Source organism: Triturus cristatus, chromosome 4_1 (assembly GCF_964204655.1).
Source record: "Triturus cristatus chromosome 4_1, aTriCri1.1, whole genome shotgun sequence".
NCBI lineage: Eukaryota > Metazoa > Chordata > Amphibia > Caudata > Salamandridae > Triturus > Triturus cristatus.
In genome coordinates, this window is record NC_140585.1 from 1,200,284,336 (window position 1) to 1,200,301,873 (window position 17,538).

A 17,538-nucleotide genomic window follows, 5' to 3' on the forward strand; every position below is an offset into this window, starting at 1 on the left:
GCTATCTTCAGATGTGAATCTGATTTACATCTGGAAAACAATAATAAATTGCACCCATGAAAATTTGCCCTCATTCACAAAGTGTGAAATATGTGAATGTGTAGAATACGTACCCTGTGTAACCGTTTCGACCAGCAGTAGGCAATGGAGTTGGAAGTCATGGGGGTATGGAGGAGTGAACTGGAAATCCCAGCGGAAAATGGTAGACATAGAATCAGTTCTTCCTTGTTAGGTATCAACCAAGATGCGATAATGCAGATAACATGCTTTTCCCTTCTTTTAAGCTCTACCTACGGAAGCCAGGTAGAAGTTCTGAAGGAAGCGTCATAAAGCGCACCTATTACCTCGTTCTTCTGCGGAACATGCAACAGTTTGGAAAAAAATATTTAAAAATAGAAAATTGATGAAAATTAAAAGTTAGAATTAAAAAAATTAAGCTTGCAATCCTTATGTTTGAATGCAGAGACTTGGGGTTGCTATAACAAGGGTCCCTTATTTTTCTCTTTTGTGTAGTCTGGGACATGACTGAAAATATCTAGATTACATTTAGAAACCTCCTAGGAAGAATGAATGGAACAAAGAATATGGTTGAGCGTCATAATGTACCTGGACCTGTAGAATCTTGCCAATGTCCATTTTTGATGATGTAAAAGTGTGAGACAGCCTTAGCGATGGTGGGTCTATTTGGATTTGCTGTACAGGTTGATCTTTAGCTCTTGTCCCATAGATCTAGACTTCATCACAGAAGTATGAGTCAAAGGAATAACTGTCCATTAACCTGTGAAATAGGTGCCGCCCAATCCTTTCTGAGATGGTCCTAAGTTTAATAGCCTCCGGGCCATTGACCAGTGGATGGCATGTTACCACCTCAAATTAAATACCTGCAAAAACAAAAAACTCCCCTTGTGGCGTCTGGAAAACCTGTGACCCTCTCTGCGCCTGGCCTGATGATCTAGGACCACCACTAAAAATATCTATGGAGATAAGAAATCTCGGAATTACCATGGATGCCAAGCTGTCAATGAATGCGCAAATGGATATGGTAGCCAAATCATGCTTTCTCACAATAAAAACACTGCTACACATATTTCTGCTCCTAGTATTCCCTCACAAGGTTTAAGCTACTATCTCTCTCTTCTCCTATCAAAACAGGATTATGCTAATCATATGTATCACAGCTCACCTCCGTCAACCATGAGAAGATTTCAGAGAATTCAGAAAGCTGCTCCTAGACTACTCCTACATGTAAAGCCACAAGCACACATCTCCCCTACCTGGAGGGCCCCGCACTAGCTACCAGTTGCCAGAAGATCCATCTTCAAGCTGCTTTGTATCACACATAAAGCAACACATGGCAAAGGACTACCTGTCATCAAGCTCCCCGCCTCATCTGTGCTGCATACAAGAAACAAACCATGGGTGGAACAACTTTCTCTGTTCAAGCAACCGAACTATGGAATTCACTGTCCCCACACATAAGATCCACTGACAACCATCTTAGATTCAGAAGACTATTAAAAGCTGACTCTTCCCCCACATGCCAACTATACTCTCTCCAGAATGGTGCACGACAAAGAGTATACTCAGAAATGATCAAGTAAGCTTCTCACGGTATAGAGCTGAAGTTGTTGCTATAAATGTGTCATTGTACATTGAACTATGCCTTCTGTTGTAAGCAAATGCATTCATATGGAGAGAAAATGTGTATTACAGCAGAAGATACATGTTTTTCTCAAACAGTGTCATAATTGCTGCTTTTATACATATAGAGAAGAGTTTATGCCTGCTACTTGAACATTAAGAAATCGTATGAAAAATGTGCATACGTCACCACAAGATAAATGTGCACATCAGACAATGTAAATATTACTGCTTCTGTGCGCAAATATGGGTATGTTTTGAAGGAGGGGATTCAGGAGGGATTGGGTGAGACAGAATGAAGCAATTTAAATTTGTAACATGGAATGTTCATGGTCTCAACTCTTTTGTGAAGCGTTACAGGGTGCAGATCTATCTCTGTAGACATGGGGTGCAAGTTGCATTGCTACAGGATCGCACCTATCAGACTCGGAGGCACAAAAGCTCCATAGTAAATGGAGGGAGTCAGATGTTTTTCGCCTCTTACTCTACTTATCCCTGAGGGGTGGCGATGTGGGTGGCCTGCATGTCCCCTTCTGGGTTGGGGGCTTCACTGCGGATGTGGAGGGGCGGTATATTCTGCTGTGTGGCATGCTTAATGTTGTGGAGGCTTGCTTGCTCAATGTATACGCCCAAATGTGGATACTGGGGTATTTACCAGGACTTGGAGAAGTTAGTGCTCCCATTTGTTGGCGTGCCTCTGTTGTGGGCTGGTGACTTCAATTGTGTGCTGGACGGTGCATTTGATAGACATCCTTTCTGGCCTCCCAGGAAGTGGTGACTGCCACTATACAGATATGCACCCTAAGGGCATTTAGTGTCGGATCACACCCTGGTGTTGTTGGAGTGGGTCTTGAGCGGTTGCTCAGCCGAGAATCCCCCTCTGGCGTCTCGGTCCTGAGGAACTCTGGGATATTCTGTTTCAGGAGGAATGCAGGAGGATGGTGAATGGGTATTTTGACACTAATTGTCTCTCTCCTACTGACAGGGGTTTGGAGTGAGATGCGCTGAAGGTGGTGACTCGGGGGTAATGCCCATCTATGATTGGGGCTCACGCTGACGGTTGAAGGGGGAGCTTACTGAGGCAAAGAAGATGTTGGCAGAACTGCAGGGGCCAGGCCCTACGGCTGAGCCACATAGAGAAGCCTTACTACAAGGCCAGAGGAGAGTGGCGGATATCTGGGACTATCGCCAGCTGCTCCACTGAGAGGGCGATAAATTCAAGAGACTTTTGGCATGGCTACTGAAATGGCAGCGCCCACCCTCCACTATACTAATGCTCCATCACCCCGATGGCCTAGAGGTTACTACTCAGTCTGGTGTTAATTCCCTATTGCGAGATCACTTGGCTGTGGTATATAGGGGCGGGCCCAATGTGTTGATCCAGCTGAAACTGCGAGGTTTCTCGATGACCTGATGCTTCTGCAACTCACCAAGGTGCAGAGTGACTGACTTGGGGAGGCACACTGGTTGGAGGACTTACATGAAGCACTGAAGGGTATGGTGCACTGTAGGGCTCTGGGACCAGGTAGAATTTCTCCAGGCATTCGCTGACTCCATGTTACCTCGCTTGTTAGAGACACTCCAAGAGGCCAGACAGGTGGGTGTCTTGCCACCGTCCATGTGGGAGGCACATATCGTGATGCTTCCCAAACTGGGTAAGGACCCATTAGACCTTTGCTCCTATTGACCTTTGTCCATGTTGGGACCAAGCTCCTGGCTAAGGTCTTGGCCCCGCATTTGGGTCGGTGTTAACTCACTTGGTCCATGAGGACCAGTGTGGGTTTATGCCATGCAGGGGGACACATATGAATCCCAGGCGATGCTCCCATGTGCTACATTCATTGGTGGATGCTGATGTGCCGGCTGCAGTGGTGTAGTTGATATCAAAAAAGCATTCAAAACACTGTGGTGGGCGTTACCTCTGGGGAAGTATTGGCGAGAATGGGTCTGGGCCAGGAGTTTATTTCCTGGGTCTGGTTACTCTACTGCCTGCCAGTAGCCCAAGTGCGTAGCGGGGGCAGGCTCTTTGAGGTTATCCCCATTAAGAGGGGCACAGGGCAGGGCTGCTTGCAGTCTCTTCTCCTTTTTGCTCTGCCAGTGGAGCCCCTGGCTATTCGGCTGTGATGAGATATGGCCCGCTGGGGCATCCCGGTGGGGGTCACACTCATGCTATCTCATTATACGCTGATGATGCATTGCTCTACATTCGTTATTCATAGGGGTCGGTACCCATGCTTTTGGACATCTTATCCTCCTTCAGCGTGGTCTCGGTCTCCATGTTAAACACCAGATGTCTGTTATATATTCCCTTTAGCGAGACTGGTTGGGGTGAGGACCTTGGACCTCCCTGCAATGGAATCCCAACGGCAGTGTGCTCATTTCTGGTACCTGCGGATACAGGTCGCGCACATTGAGGCTAACTATGCTCTGATTATGGGGGTGGTCCTGTCTGGTCTGGAGACCTCAATCTGGTCTGGAATCACTTCCCCCTGTCTGTTATGGGTCATGTGGCACTGAGCAGGATGGCCTCTCTTCCACGTTGCATCAATGCCCTTCAGAATTCTTTTTGTCGTATCCTGTGGACTACATTCACCACCTTAAACAACTTTCTGATTTCCCTGGTATGGGCTGGCAAACATAGCAGGGTAAAACTAGAGATACTCAAACCAGATATGGAAGTTGGTGGTCTGGGTCTTCATGATCTTCGCCTTTATTATTTTGCTGGATTGTTACGATATGCTGTGCAGTGGTGTGCCAAGGTTCCAGACGCTGAGAAGGCCTTGCTAACAAGTTGAGCTACGGAGGCAGATCTCCCTAGCTATTTGATGATGGGATCGCAGGTTCACCAAAGACTACAGTTTATAGTCCGGCAGGTTCTGGGGTTTGGGAGAGAGCAGTCACTTTAGTCCTTTATATGGCTCCATAAGCCCGGCTTCTCCCCCTCCAGTGGCTCCACGGTTTCTGCCACATACAGAATGTAATGGACATAACGTGATGGTATGATGGTGGGTGCTCAACCTTCTGGGGACCTTTACCTCAATGGGGCTTTTCTTTCATTTGCAGAGAGGCAGAAGTGTTATCATGTCCCCCTAGTCAATTTCTGCAGTACGTGAAGATTTCAGGCATGGCTTGTGAACTTACGGTGACCTTCCAGGACGAGCCGGAAGAGTCGTAGACTTTAGCCTTGCTGCTTGACTCAGGCTCTTCTAGGGGAATGATCTCCAATATTTATAAAGCTTTGAAGGCAGACTGTAGGATTGATGTTTCTGAAGTCCAGAATAGGTGGTTGGTGGATCTGACGTTCCCCTTACTGATGGAGAATGGCGACGAGCATGTGCGCAGGTGCAGAGGTAGCCAGCAACGCCCACTTTAAGCTTACGAAGTTCCATTACCTGCATCATGCATACTTAACGCCTCAGCGGCTGTCTCGTTTCACTGTGGCATACCCTTCGATATGTCCTAGATGCGGTCTGGGATCTACTGGATTTTTACACATGATGTGGGAATGAGCGAGGCTGCAGCTCTACTGGGCTGGGGTGTTGCGTGTGCTACGGGCTGTTACAGGGATTCACGTTGAAGCCTCAGTTAAGCATTGTTTGCTGGGGGATCTCCCGACCCCAAAATATGGGTTCCGGCTGCGGTATTGGTGTGCCCTCCTGGGTCTTGTCCTGGCCAAACGCCTTATTGTTGCACACTGGATGCATCTGCCACCCCCACAAGTGAAAAATTGGAGGACTGACCTGAGTGAATGGGGTGTGGCTGAGGAATGCCATTTGCACTTGGTCCGTACAGATGAGAATACTGAGTAGGACATTGCGGATTGGTGTGCTATGCTGGCGAATTGATAACTGATGATGGTCGTTTTCTATCAAGAAAGTTAAATAGATGCACTTGCCAGAAAAATAAAACAAGCATTTGCAATGCAATAGGTCTCGCATTAGGAAAGTTTTAGCTTTTTGTATTGTAAATTGACTAATTTTTTATTTATGTGTTGGTATTGAAAATATTGAAATTACTAGCTTTCTCATGTACAATGTCAATAGTTTTAACTGTTGCAAATGTGACACCTATAGCATTTGTAATGCAATATGTGTTGTATTTACATGACTTAGATGTATTGATATTACAAATAACAATGGCTTTTAATTTTTGCAAATAATTAATACTTAAATAAAAGTTAATGTAAATTATAATGGCATTCGTTTAAACTTTTGTTAATAACTCTTGTGAAGATTATGTTTAGTGTATTTAATTGCGCCTAAAATCCAAGAACAGAAGTTAAATATTATCAATTTTTTTGTGCCATTTGTAATAAAGCCTAAATATTGAGAGAACATATTAGAGCCAGTTGTTGTTGAATGGTTGTACAGATTGATACTGTGGTGGCGGTGAGTGATGTTGTGGTGGTGTCGAGTGATGCTGTGGCGTTAATTGATGCTGTGGTGTTGCGATAGATAGATAGAGTGCAATAGTCCGATAGATAGATAGATAGATAGATAGATAGATAGATAGATAGATAGATAGATAGATAGATAGATAGATAGATAGATAGATAGATACGATAGATACGATAGATAGATTAGATAGATAGATACGATAGATACGATAGATACGATAGATACGATAGATAAGATAGATAAGATAGATAAGATAGATAGATAGATAGAGAGATACGATAGATACGATAGATACGATAGATAAGATAGATAAGGTAGATACGATAGATATGATAGATAAGATAGATAAGATAGATACGATAGATACGATTAGATAGATAGATAGATAGATAGATAGATAGATAGATAGAGAGTGAGGGCAATAGATAGAGTGTAATTATGTAGAATATAATTATGTGGCACTGAGTGGTTTTGTGTGGAGTGTATGTTGATTTTAGTGGCGTGTAATTATGTGGCATTGAGTGTTATTTTGAGTGTATCTTGCATTGTTTGCATTGTAATTAATTGGCACCGAGTGTTATTTGGAGTGCATGTGGCATTGAGTGTAGTGAAATTATGTGGTGTGTAATTATGTGGCGCTGAGTGGTATTTGAAGTGTATGTGGCATTGAGCGCTGTGTAATTATGTGGTGTGTAACTATGTGGCACTGATTGGTTTTTGGAGTGACTGTTGTATTGAGTGCATTGTAGTTATGTGGCATGTAATTATGTGGCTCTGAGTGGCATTCGGAGTGTATGTTGCCTTGCCTTGTATTTCTTTGGTTCCTTAAACCCTTAGAGGCAATTCTTTTATTTTAACTAAAAGGATGGTAGTTAAATGGTGTTTACGGCAGGATGGTCGTTAAATGGTGGCTACGGAGAAGCTGTGTGCTGAAAGGCAAAGAGAACACGGGCATGAAAGTGAAAGCGAGGATGAAAATGGAATGAGTGTGGCAGGATGGTCGTTAAATGGTGGCTACGGAGAAGCTGTGTGCTGAAAGGCAAAGAGAACACGGGCATGAAAGTGAAAGCGAGGATGAAAATGGAATGAGTGTGGCAGGATGTTAGTTAAATGGTGGTTACGTGCAAGCTGAGTGCTGAAAGGCAAAGAGAACACGGGCCAAAGCTGGAAGAAAACATGAGATGTGAGAGGCATGTGTGTGTGGCAAACACTGGTGGCGCTCAGAGCATTCTGTTGCTGCCTTGATGCCTGTGTGTGTGAGCAGTGGGGCTGTGTGTGTGAAGTGCCTAAAGTTGCAAGAAAACATATGGTTATTTAAATCCTTAGACGCAGAATTAATGGAGCTAATGTTATCGACCTTAGAAGGATGAAAAGGGAATGAGCGCGGCATATGTTAACTTTGTAAGCGCAGAAAGCTTGCAGGGCAAACTTATTATTTTGGTTGTTTGAGACTCAGATCTGGGCAAAGCTGCAAGAAAACACGGAGGGGGGAGGGCGGGGGAGAGTTAGGCGAGAGGCATGTTTGTGTGGCAAACACTGGTGGGGCTCAGAGCGTTCTGTTGCTGCCTTGCCTTGTATTTCTATGGTTCCTTGAACCCTTAGAGGCAATTCTTTTATTTTAACTAAAAGGATGGTAGTTAAATGGTGTTTACGGCAGGATGGTCATTAAATGGTGGCTACGGAGAAGCTGTGTGCTGAAAGGCAAAGAGAACACGGGCATGAAAGTGAAAGAGAGGATGAAAATGGAATGAGTGTGGCAGGATGGTCGTTTAATGGTGGCTACGGAGAAGCTGTGTGCTGAAAGGCAAAGAGAACACGGGCATGAAAGTGAAAGCGAGGATGAAAATGGAATGAGTGTGGCAGGATGTTAGTTAAATGGTGGTTACGGGGAAGCTGAGTGCTGAAAGGCAAAGAGAACACGGGCCAAAGCTGGAAGAAAACACGAGATGCGAGAGGCATGTGTGTGTGGCAAACACTGGTGGGGCTCAGAGCATTCTGTTGCTGCCTTGATGCCTGTGTGTGTGAGCAGTGGGGCTGTGTGTGTGAAGTGCCTAAAGTTGCAAGAAAACATATGGTTATTTAAATCCTTAGACGCAGAATTAATGGAGCTAATGTTATCGACCTTAGAAGGATGAAAAGGGAATGAGCGCGGCATATGTTAACTTTGTAAGCGCAGAAAGCGTGCAGGGCAAACTTATTATTTTGGTTGTTTGAGACTCAGATCTGGGCAAAGCTGCAAGAAAACACGGAGGGGGGAGGGCGGGCTGTGTGCTGAAAGCCAAAGAGAACACAGGCATAAAAGTGAAATCGATGGATGGCAATGCGTCCGTGAGACTAGCCCTGTGGTGGGGGAGGGACAGTTGTGAGAGGCGCCATGAGGAAACAATCTCTCGGCATGCTGTGGCGGGGGAGCGCATTCCAGGCGGGGGAGCGGACCCTTTGAAGTATGATGCTGAGGCTGTGGCTACACGTGCACGCGCCAGTGGGCTGAAGCGCTTCCCCAAACGGATTGCATGGCAGCACGATGCACGTGATTGTGCGCGTGCTCGCCATGCAATCGACTTTTGGGAGCACTTTGAAATGCCCCTCCTACTAGAGTCTCGCATAGCGATTGCGTGAACGCAATAGCTAGGCGAGACCTAAAAAGAAGGGCCCTAAGCAGAAAGCAATTCTGGTATTTTACTGCCCTCTACTGGTCTTTTTCTATCAAGACGGGTAATTAGAGGCAGTTGAACACGCAGAAAGCAATTCTGTTATTTTAATTACCTCTACTGGTCGTTTTCTATCAAGACAGTTAAATAGAGGCAGTTGAACAGAAATAAAGTCCCTAAGCAAAGGCGGAAGCAGACAAGTCCCAGGGCTGATCTCTAGATCCTACAAAATACATACAACAGATCTTCCAGACTAATAGGCTCGACCTAAAAAGGATCCACGAGCATCCACTGTGGAGGTGAGGGAGACCAAGAGGTTCCAAGCCTACTCCTGTACCGTCAGTCTCCTTCAGCTGTTGCTGCCATTTACTGTCCTGGGGACCTTGTGAGAGGTACTTTCTGGTGTTGATTGGCCTACAGGGTCAACAGAAGAAGTGCCCTGAGCCTTGGGTTGTTCTCTTTGAGAGGCAGGAGTCACTCTTTTATCTAGGAAGAAGGCACGTACCCAGTGCCTTCTGCCTGGCATTGTGATCAAACAGCTCCTCCTCGCCTTCCCAAACCTGGGATTAAAAAGGTAATCTCCATCTGTGTAAAGCACAAGAAGTATTTGGAAAAGGAATATGCTGAATATCTTCTTTCAGTTTTTTAGCCAAAAATGTCTATGCAAGTTAACTTTATAATAAAGTTCCCGAGGTTTTTTTTGTGTTCAATTTTGATCCTCATAAGACCAAACGATATCTGAATGTTGAAAATGCTGTCTCTGATGGACTTTATTTTTCCATTCAATGTGCTGGCGGAAGGATTCCACTCACTAGCTTTCGGCTTCTAACTGCTCGCCTATCCTTCCCTAAGAACTGAGTTCTTGCAGTGCCTACTTTGTTCAGGGAATGGACTTCTCATGCAGAGGGTTCAAAGCAGTTCTGGAATAAAGAGGGAAACCACTGGATCCCCAATCTGGCAGCTATTATTCAATTTGGTCGGGGATCCATCTGGCCCCAGTGAAATATGCTGAATTGGTCCCAGCGTTATTTGCCAAAACCGATACACAATCAGCAGTACCTGCGCATTGTCTGCTCTCTGTTTGCAGCAGCACCATGGAGTAGCTGAGGGGGCTTTTTTTTATTTTTTCTTCCAGCTTGGGTCCAAAACAAAGGGCCAATTTAAAGGGCCATCAGCCCTCATTTTGTTCGAGTTTAATCCTGACTGGAAGATATCTGCAGCCTAACACCTGGATGCCAATACAATGGATAAACAAAGGCACACAGCTTTTAACTTCTCAAGTACTTAAGAGAAGCTACGTTTTGGAGGCAGTTATTTTACTTTGTGCATCCCCTTTATGTAAGAGATATTCATGCACAGTTAGAATGTCAGATATATCAGTCCGAGTGAGTATTTATACACACAACACTTTAAACAGCGCTTGCTAATTTTTTTTAATCGCTATTACTTTTATAGTGCTACTCATCCCACTGTAGGGTATCAGAGTGCTTTACATCCAGCAAACAGTATAGATTGATAATAAAGCATACTAGTGTGTAGTGTAAATCCATGTTCAGGATGATACAAAACACAAACAGGGTTTCAAGGTGTAGGTTGCACACATCGTCTTTACTGGTAGGGATTATATGCTAAAATTGTATAGCTTGGAGAAACACAAAGTCAGGATTTAAAACATATCGCAGTGCCTGGGGTTGTCCTTTATTATTACCCCCTAAAAAAACCTAGTTAGCAGCCTTTTAATAACATATTGAGAAAAACAGTAAGGTTCTAAACCCATGTGTTGCAGTTTGCAAGCAGGTTGATGCCGGTTTATAGCTCACTGTGCTAAATTAAAAGGATTGTAATTTATGAAATGCAGTGAAAAAAGGATCTGTGTGTCAAAACCAGTGACCCACTTTCCTATCTAACATAATAATCTGTCATCTGCGTGTTACCCGATGTGCTTTGAAGGAGACACATTAACCCTCTATGCTGCTTGTGTATTTTGAAATTATAAAGACTTCAACAAATACCTCTACACTACTTTGAGTCAAAACCATGACTAAACAAAGCACAGATCTCCTCAGCACCAACTTTAGCCACCACAGTGATCTTACCATTGTTATTATTCACCGTGATTGACTGGGCACACAAAGCTCTCTGCAGCAGTTGTGTTAACCCCATAAGATATTTGTATATGCAGATTTTGTAGCTAATTAAGTCAGAACAGATTTTCTGTCATGTTTCTCTGTTGCCAACATCTTTGTGACAGAGTTTAAAATAAATAAATGTATACATTGACTGACGGACTACTTTTCATGACTCCGCCCATTGAGACTCCACCTCGTTTTTTCTGTCCACCTTGACCCCAAATTTATGGATTCCCAGAGTAAGGTTTGCCCAATTAAAGCACTTGTTCAAAGTTTATTCGAGGCGGCTGCTGCTACCTTATAATAGTTCAGAAGCACTGGAAGTTCCGCCTTCCACTATGACTGGTCCCATGCAAGCACTGGGGCGGCCCTGACTGTGTTGGTAAACTGGCTCAGTGGGTTGAGTATCCGTGCACATTTCCGAGCACCAGCCGCATTTTGCGTTACTGACATGTTATTAATTTTGTTTTTAAAAACTCAACCTAAATTGCATTGGTAATAATGTGGATTTTTTGCTGACTTCTTTTCTTCTCAGCAATGCCGGGATATGCACGGACACTTTATTGGCACGGCCTGTGGGCACGACGGGCCCTATACCCCGGACGTTCTCTTCTGGTCGTGCATCCTTTTCTTCACCACGTTCGCCATGTCCAGCACGCTGAAGACGTTCAAGACGAGCAATTACTTTCCCACCAAGGTAAGCAGGGTTATTGTCGGTTGGACGGCTAGTGTGACGGCGGAAGGGTCTGAGGTACAGCAGAGGGCAGGGCGGCCACTGTTACCCCGGGCAACTGCCCCCGACACACCTTTCAGGGGAAAGTCTTCTACGCACCCCCTGCTTGTGATGGGGATTAGGGAGGCGAGCCCCTGTACTATGCCTACAATTTCAGCTGTGTTATCAAGGTGATAAAAATAAAGATGTATCACAAAAACGTGTTGTTTTAGAAATCATAAAACTGACGACAAACTGAAGAGCAAAGGTCTGCGACAGCGTATTCTTTCAAAGAACAACCGTGGGTGACATTGTTGTCTGAGATGTGAACATGTCCATCTTCACAATTAGATATCGCCTTTTATTACCATATACCATGGGAACACGTAAACATTTTCCTAGGGGCCACGAAGCTGTGCCCAAAGGCTGCCTTGATGCCAGCAGGTTGGGAGAGGGTCTTTGCAGGGAACGGGGTAAGGTGGGCATAGGGAAAGCAACGCATGTACATGGTGTGGTCAGTGAGCAGTGGAGATATCTTGAGGGTTTCATTCCATGTACTGCCCTCTAAAGTAAGCCCAGTGGCGTAACAAGAGCCCCCGCAGCCCCAGCGGTGCGGGTCCCCCTAGCTCCAGGGACTCCCCTTCTGTAAAAGGTATAGGTGGTGGGCCAGAGGGGTGGGGGGGAGGGGCTCCATGTATTTTGCAGGGGGGAGCCCTCAAGTGTTGTTACGCAGCTGAGTAAGCCCCTAGTTTCTAGAAGAGACTTCAATTTGACAATACTGTGCGATGCAGTATCTGACTCGCCACCCCTCTACTGCCTCTTGGTTTAAGCCTTCTCTGCTTACCATTGCTACCATGGGATAGGCAAGTGTAAAAAGGATGTAACTTGATTATTGAAATGGAATGCAATAGAATTGCACAATTTGCAACCAGAAAACCTGGGATCAATCCCAGCTTCCCCAATTGACCAAATTGTGTGATTCTAGGTATTTGTTTTACTTCACTTTGTCTCCATTTTTATCATTATCACATTTAAGAGCACCTTGAAATACTAGAGTTCTGAGTGTGTAATCAACAAAACTTCCCCCTGTGTTTGATTTAATAAACTATAATGTTAACCTAATAACAACCCAGGCGGGTCCTCTTGATCCTGATGACTTACTGACTTGCCTCCTAGTTCACTATTGGGGTGGTTGTCAGGGTGGGAGGTGGCATGAACATTTCTGCGTTCATTTTTAAAATCTATCACTTTAAAAAAATGCTTCTTAATGCACTGATATAATCTGATGTACTAAGGTGAAACACCTCTCCAAGTTAACAAAATACACTTATGAAATTTGAAGAGGCTTATATCATATTCTGTACATGTTTAATGCTACATATCTCAAAAGTAAATGTGTCGCTAAAGTTGGTAGTGCAGGATACCTTATTTGCTTATTTTCTTCGACTTCGTTTAGGTGTAAATAAACCCTTAACCATTTATGTACATCTCTCTGAATGTTAGTGCTCTCTCGAGAAATGACAGCAGCCAATGCGGTTGTCCAGCTGGCATGTGAAGGTCAGGAGTGCCTCAAGCCAGAGGCGCAACTAGAGCAATATTTGGGGGGGTGGGGGGGGCTAAGAAAAAATTTCGGGGGGTGGGCTGAATCTTTAAGCAATAGGCAGAGTGGAGCTGCAGGGGCTCTTAGAAGGGGTGAAACAACAGCAAGGCCTCATTAACATACAGGTCTTTTAAAGACCTGTGAAGTGCTCGGTGCGGCTGTGTGTGTGCCGGGGAAGCTGTCTCATCCCGGGCTGCCACACACGACGGGGGGTGGGGCTGAAGCCCTTTGAGTCCAATGGGTGTTGCGCGCCTGCCTCAAGCTGTAGTTTGAGTATCACTGCACGGTGGCGTAGCAAGGGGGCAGCGGTCCGCCCCGGGCATCAAGAGTTGGGGGGTGGCGGCCTCCCCCAACTTTTACCTGCCGTCTCGCGGCCATCGTCAGCATCTCCCACCCCCATCTTCACTGCGGCCATCGCGGACCGCAATCCGAGCAATCGCCAGCACCCCTAGTAACCACCCGCTCCTCAATGTGGCCGCCTCAGGCAGAAAACGCAGGAATCGCCTCTGGCGGTCTAATGTCTAGCTACGCCACTGTCACTGCATATGCGCTGCGTGCACTAGTTGGGTTACACTGTCCAAAAAGCTACCCTCCTCCTGTTTTTCGAACAGGCTTAACAGGTTTTGTGGGTGCCAAACAAAATGCACCCCTTGGCATCCTAAGTTAAATAAATGGAGGGTGAAGGGGCACGAATAGATGCAAGGAAGGGTTACTGTCCTCTCTGCGTCTGAGGCAAAGTAGCTACTCAAAGGCCGGTGCGGTGTAACCCAAGTAGCAACATGTAGAACAGGAGTCACCTGTAGACCTAAGTGGACAAGGGTTTAACTAATATGTGCAACCGTCTCCAAAAAGGTCTCATCCAAAAACAGAATCTTATCAATTGTATATAATACTTTAAAAAACGTATTGTTATGTCAGATAAATCAATTAACAGAGATATGGCCAAAGAAGATCAAAAATAAATCCTTCTGTTCATGTTTCTTCAGGCAATTGTAAGCAGCATCAAATTAGATTAAAAACCAAGTTCCCGAGGTGCCCAGTAAACACACAGTGCTAGGAAAACTCGCGAGGGAGGGGGGCGCCAAATAGTGAACAACGGTGTAGAGGGAGCATTCCTCCGTCAGTCAGCACAAGACTGCCAGGGCCTGTCTGGCCTTGGCGCTGTTACTGTGATGGAGGAATGCTGCCTCTACTGCCTCCCTAAATTACACAGTAACTTTCCAGCACTGCTCCTGGGTCTCCTTGGCCTTTGCTGGATGCCATTCACCATCACTTACTGAGCAGTTCGTTCGTTCTTTGCCCCTGTACACAACTCACAGCAATCTTTCCCCTTTGTGCCCTTTCATTTCTCTGTCCTGATGATGACCCGTTGAATCATGGAAGGTGGAAACAGCATGTCGACAACATTATGTCAGAAAAAGATGTTTATTATTGATCACTTAAATGTGCAATTGAATTATTATAAATGATTAGCCCCAAGTTATGCATGCACATTGCCAAACAGCTACTTCTTTTCGCCATCTTTCCCTGTTTTTTGTTGTTCAGGAGTGTTGTGTTGTACATTGCATTGCACTGTAACATGTATATCCCTTTGTGGAGCGCTGAAAGGATAAAAAGGTGTTATCATCGGAAGTGTACCCATGTGGGTTGCGTTTTGGTGTCCGGCGTGAGTGACCAGGGAGATGCTCGTATCTTGAATGGATGAAGGCAGTTTGAGGGGTGGGTGGGTGTGCAGATCTATCGTTGTAGTGAGCTGGTGTCCATGAGTTTGCTCTGTAAATCCCTGATTGCGCTTTCCTTCCTTCAGCGCCTTTGTGCGCTGGGGACAAGAGAATGGGGTTCACTTTGATCTCTTATGTTGATGGAGATGGGCAATGGCGGAGGGTGGGTGGGGCACAGGAAAATATCCACCTGGACAGGTTGTGGTAAAGTCTTCCGTCTTGTGATTTGTGCAAAAGGTGAGGGTGGTTAGATTGGGGTGGGGCCTGCAGGGTGGGACCGTGTTAGGGTCCTTCAGTTCTCTAGCTATGTTTATCAGATCGCTTCCTCAAAGGGTGCCCTCGTCCGCCACTGAGTGCTTAGAACAGGGTGGGCTCAGAATTGGTAGAAACGGCCTGGCTAATAGGGTTGTGTTGGATTGGAGTTGATAACATCAAATCATGTTAAAATGGATAACATAAGGGGATTGGTTGGAATTTCTCGGCAGAATTTTTAAGGGGGTATATACTTGGGATGCGTCCACTTACCTACGACATACTCTGGGTGTAGGTAATCGGGTGAATCCTTTGAGCATATTGAGCTCTCCTGTTCAGCTGGTGAGGGCTGTGTCAGTCTTGTCAGTGCAGTAAATAATAAGCCATGAAGCCATTCTGTAATGGCGGCCGTAGGCCCTCGCAGTGCGCTAGTTTTCATTGCAGCCAACCATGCAGTCTGGGAGATTGGCTAGGGAGCAGTTAAGTGTGTACTTCGGAGTTGCTGGTGTTTCTGCATATATGAGTGTAGTTTGCCAGTTAATTCTAATGCAAATTTCAGTGAATGTCCCACCCACTTTTTAAGTGACGCTGTTTGTCATTCACTGAAAGTAGGGGCCATTATTTCACATACTTAAGTGTTATCTCTGTGTGACAGATACATCTCCAACACAACCCTCATTCCAAAACTTGAATAGGCCTGGGTAGAGTTTGCGGAGTATGTGGAACTCCTCAAAGTGACAGAAAAAACTCTGCCAAGCTACGGACTGTGTTACCTCACAGTGTTTGCGCTGATTTTTAGCACCGAATGTTTATCCCGCACTGTAAAATCAGCGCGAGTGTCATCACGCACAGCGCAGAAGGCGTAGCTTCTTTCTGACACTCAGTAAAAGTTCTACTCAGGCGGCAGCTTCGTCAATGTGAGCGGAAGGTTTTCCAACGTGTACAGTAGCGGCCATCGCGACTGCTTGTGTTGAGAAATCTCGCTGGAAAGTAGTCTAGTCTTGGATTTTCCTCGCTCGCGCTCGCCAGCTTACCATTGGCGAGTGGGAAAAAAACTCCGCTCCGAGTAGCAGAGCAGAGTTTTTGGGAACTCCGCAAAGTGCAAAAAGCTCTGCAAATGCCGCGAACATAGTGGAGTTAACCGTTCAGGTCTAATTTTATACAGAGACTCATTCTACCTTGATAACATTTTGGCTATTTCAGTAAATTTTTTTAAGACTCAATCTGCGTTTTGAATAACCCTGGGCGTAGTTCGCGTAGTCGCGCTATGCGTAGCTACGCAAAGTGCACTTTGCACTACGCACCCTATGCGTAGCTACGCGAACTGCGTAGTGCGGTAGGGAAATGCTGTTTGCAATGATTGCACAGTGCCGGATGCTTGTCCGCACTGTGCAATCATTGCGAACGGCATCATGCACAGTGCAAGCGGTCCTTTTCTGCCACTCGAGTAGATTTGTACTCGAGCGGCAGCTTTCTCAATGCGGACTGGTAGTTTCTCATCGCGAGCGGTTGCGAGCATACGTGACCACTCGCAATGAGAAACCTGACCTCCCCGCATTGAGAATCTCGCCAGGCGGTTTATTTTCCACGCTCGCGATCGGCAACTTGATGTTGCCGATCGCGAACGAGGAAAAAGTCTCGCCGGGATGTTGATTTTGCTCGGTCTCGGTCGCCAACTTGACGTTGAGGATCGCGAGTGAGTAAATAATGCCCGCTACGCGTTTTTGCACTTTGCTACGTGCAATTTGCGTAGTTGCGCAAACTACGCGCACTCTGCGAGTGTAGCGTAGTTTTTCACCCAGGCCTAGTTTTGAATCCAAGCTATTTACTTTATTTATCTTAAATGTTCGATGTTTGTTTGTTTAAAGTGTTTTTGTTGCATCTCTTTGGACTGCGTATTGTTTGCTAAGTGTTATGCTGGAGCAGCAAGATGTCTTAATAATTATTAAAACTCGGTAGATTGTATACCATTACATTTGGTCAGAGTAACAGCTTTTGCTTCAAGGGCTTAGAAGCGGCAGATGTCAGGCACAAAGTGCTTTTAAAAAATCAAGTTGTTTTAAAGAGGCATGGCACACTGGAGTACCAGGCACAGCCGGGTCTGGGGGGTATGGGTCATGGACGGAACAGAATAGTAGTCGTGCATAGATCTGCTGCTTTGACTGGATGGACAGTGCGATGGGTGGGGGAGTGGGGTGGGGGGTGGTGTTATGTTTTTTTTAAGGGAGGGGACTGCTTTGGTTCTGCATGTCTCTTTTGTAGTCTGTATACGATACTTCATGAGAAAAATTTCAAAGCTGGTATGTTGTCTTTTGATATGGTTGAAGTCTCTGGGTCACAGAGCTTCGCTGGATGTGTCTTTGACGAATAAAATTTGTTTACAAAAAAAAAAAAGCAAGTTGTTTTCATTAGCGCTCTGCTCCGCCATGACAAGC

General features: G+C 45.4%; 1 protein-coding gene across 2 annotated transcripts in view; it reads left to right on the top strand.

The window, feature by feature from the left end:
- The window catches only part of SLC4A8 (solute carrier family 4 member 8), a 544,868-nt gene that overhangs the window by 438,998 nt on the left and 88,332 nt on the right, over positions 1–17,538 (top strand). For both annotated transcript variants that reach the window (XM_085654497.1, XM_085654496.1), the window contains exon 16: positions 11,354–11,515. In XM_085654497.1, coding sequence (XP_085510623.1) covers positions 11,354–11,515 — 162 coding nt within the window. The remainder of the gene's footprint in view (positions 1–11,353; positions 11,516–17,538) is intronic.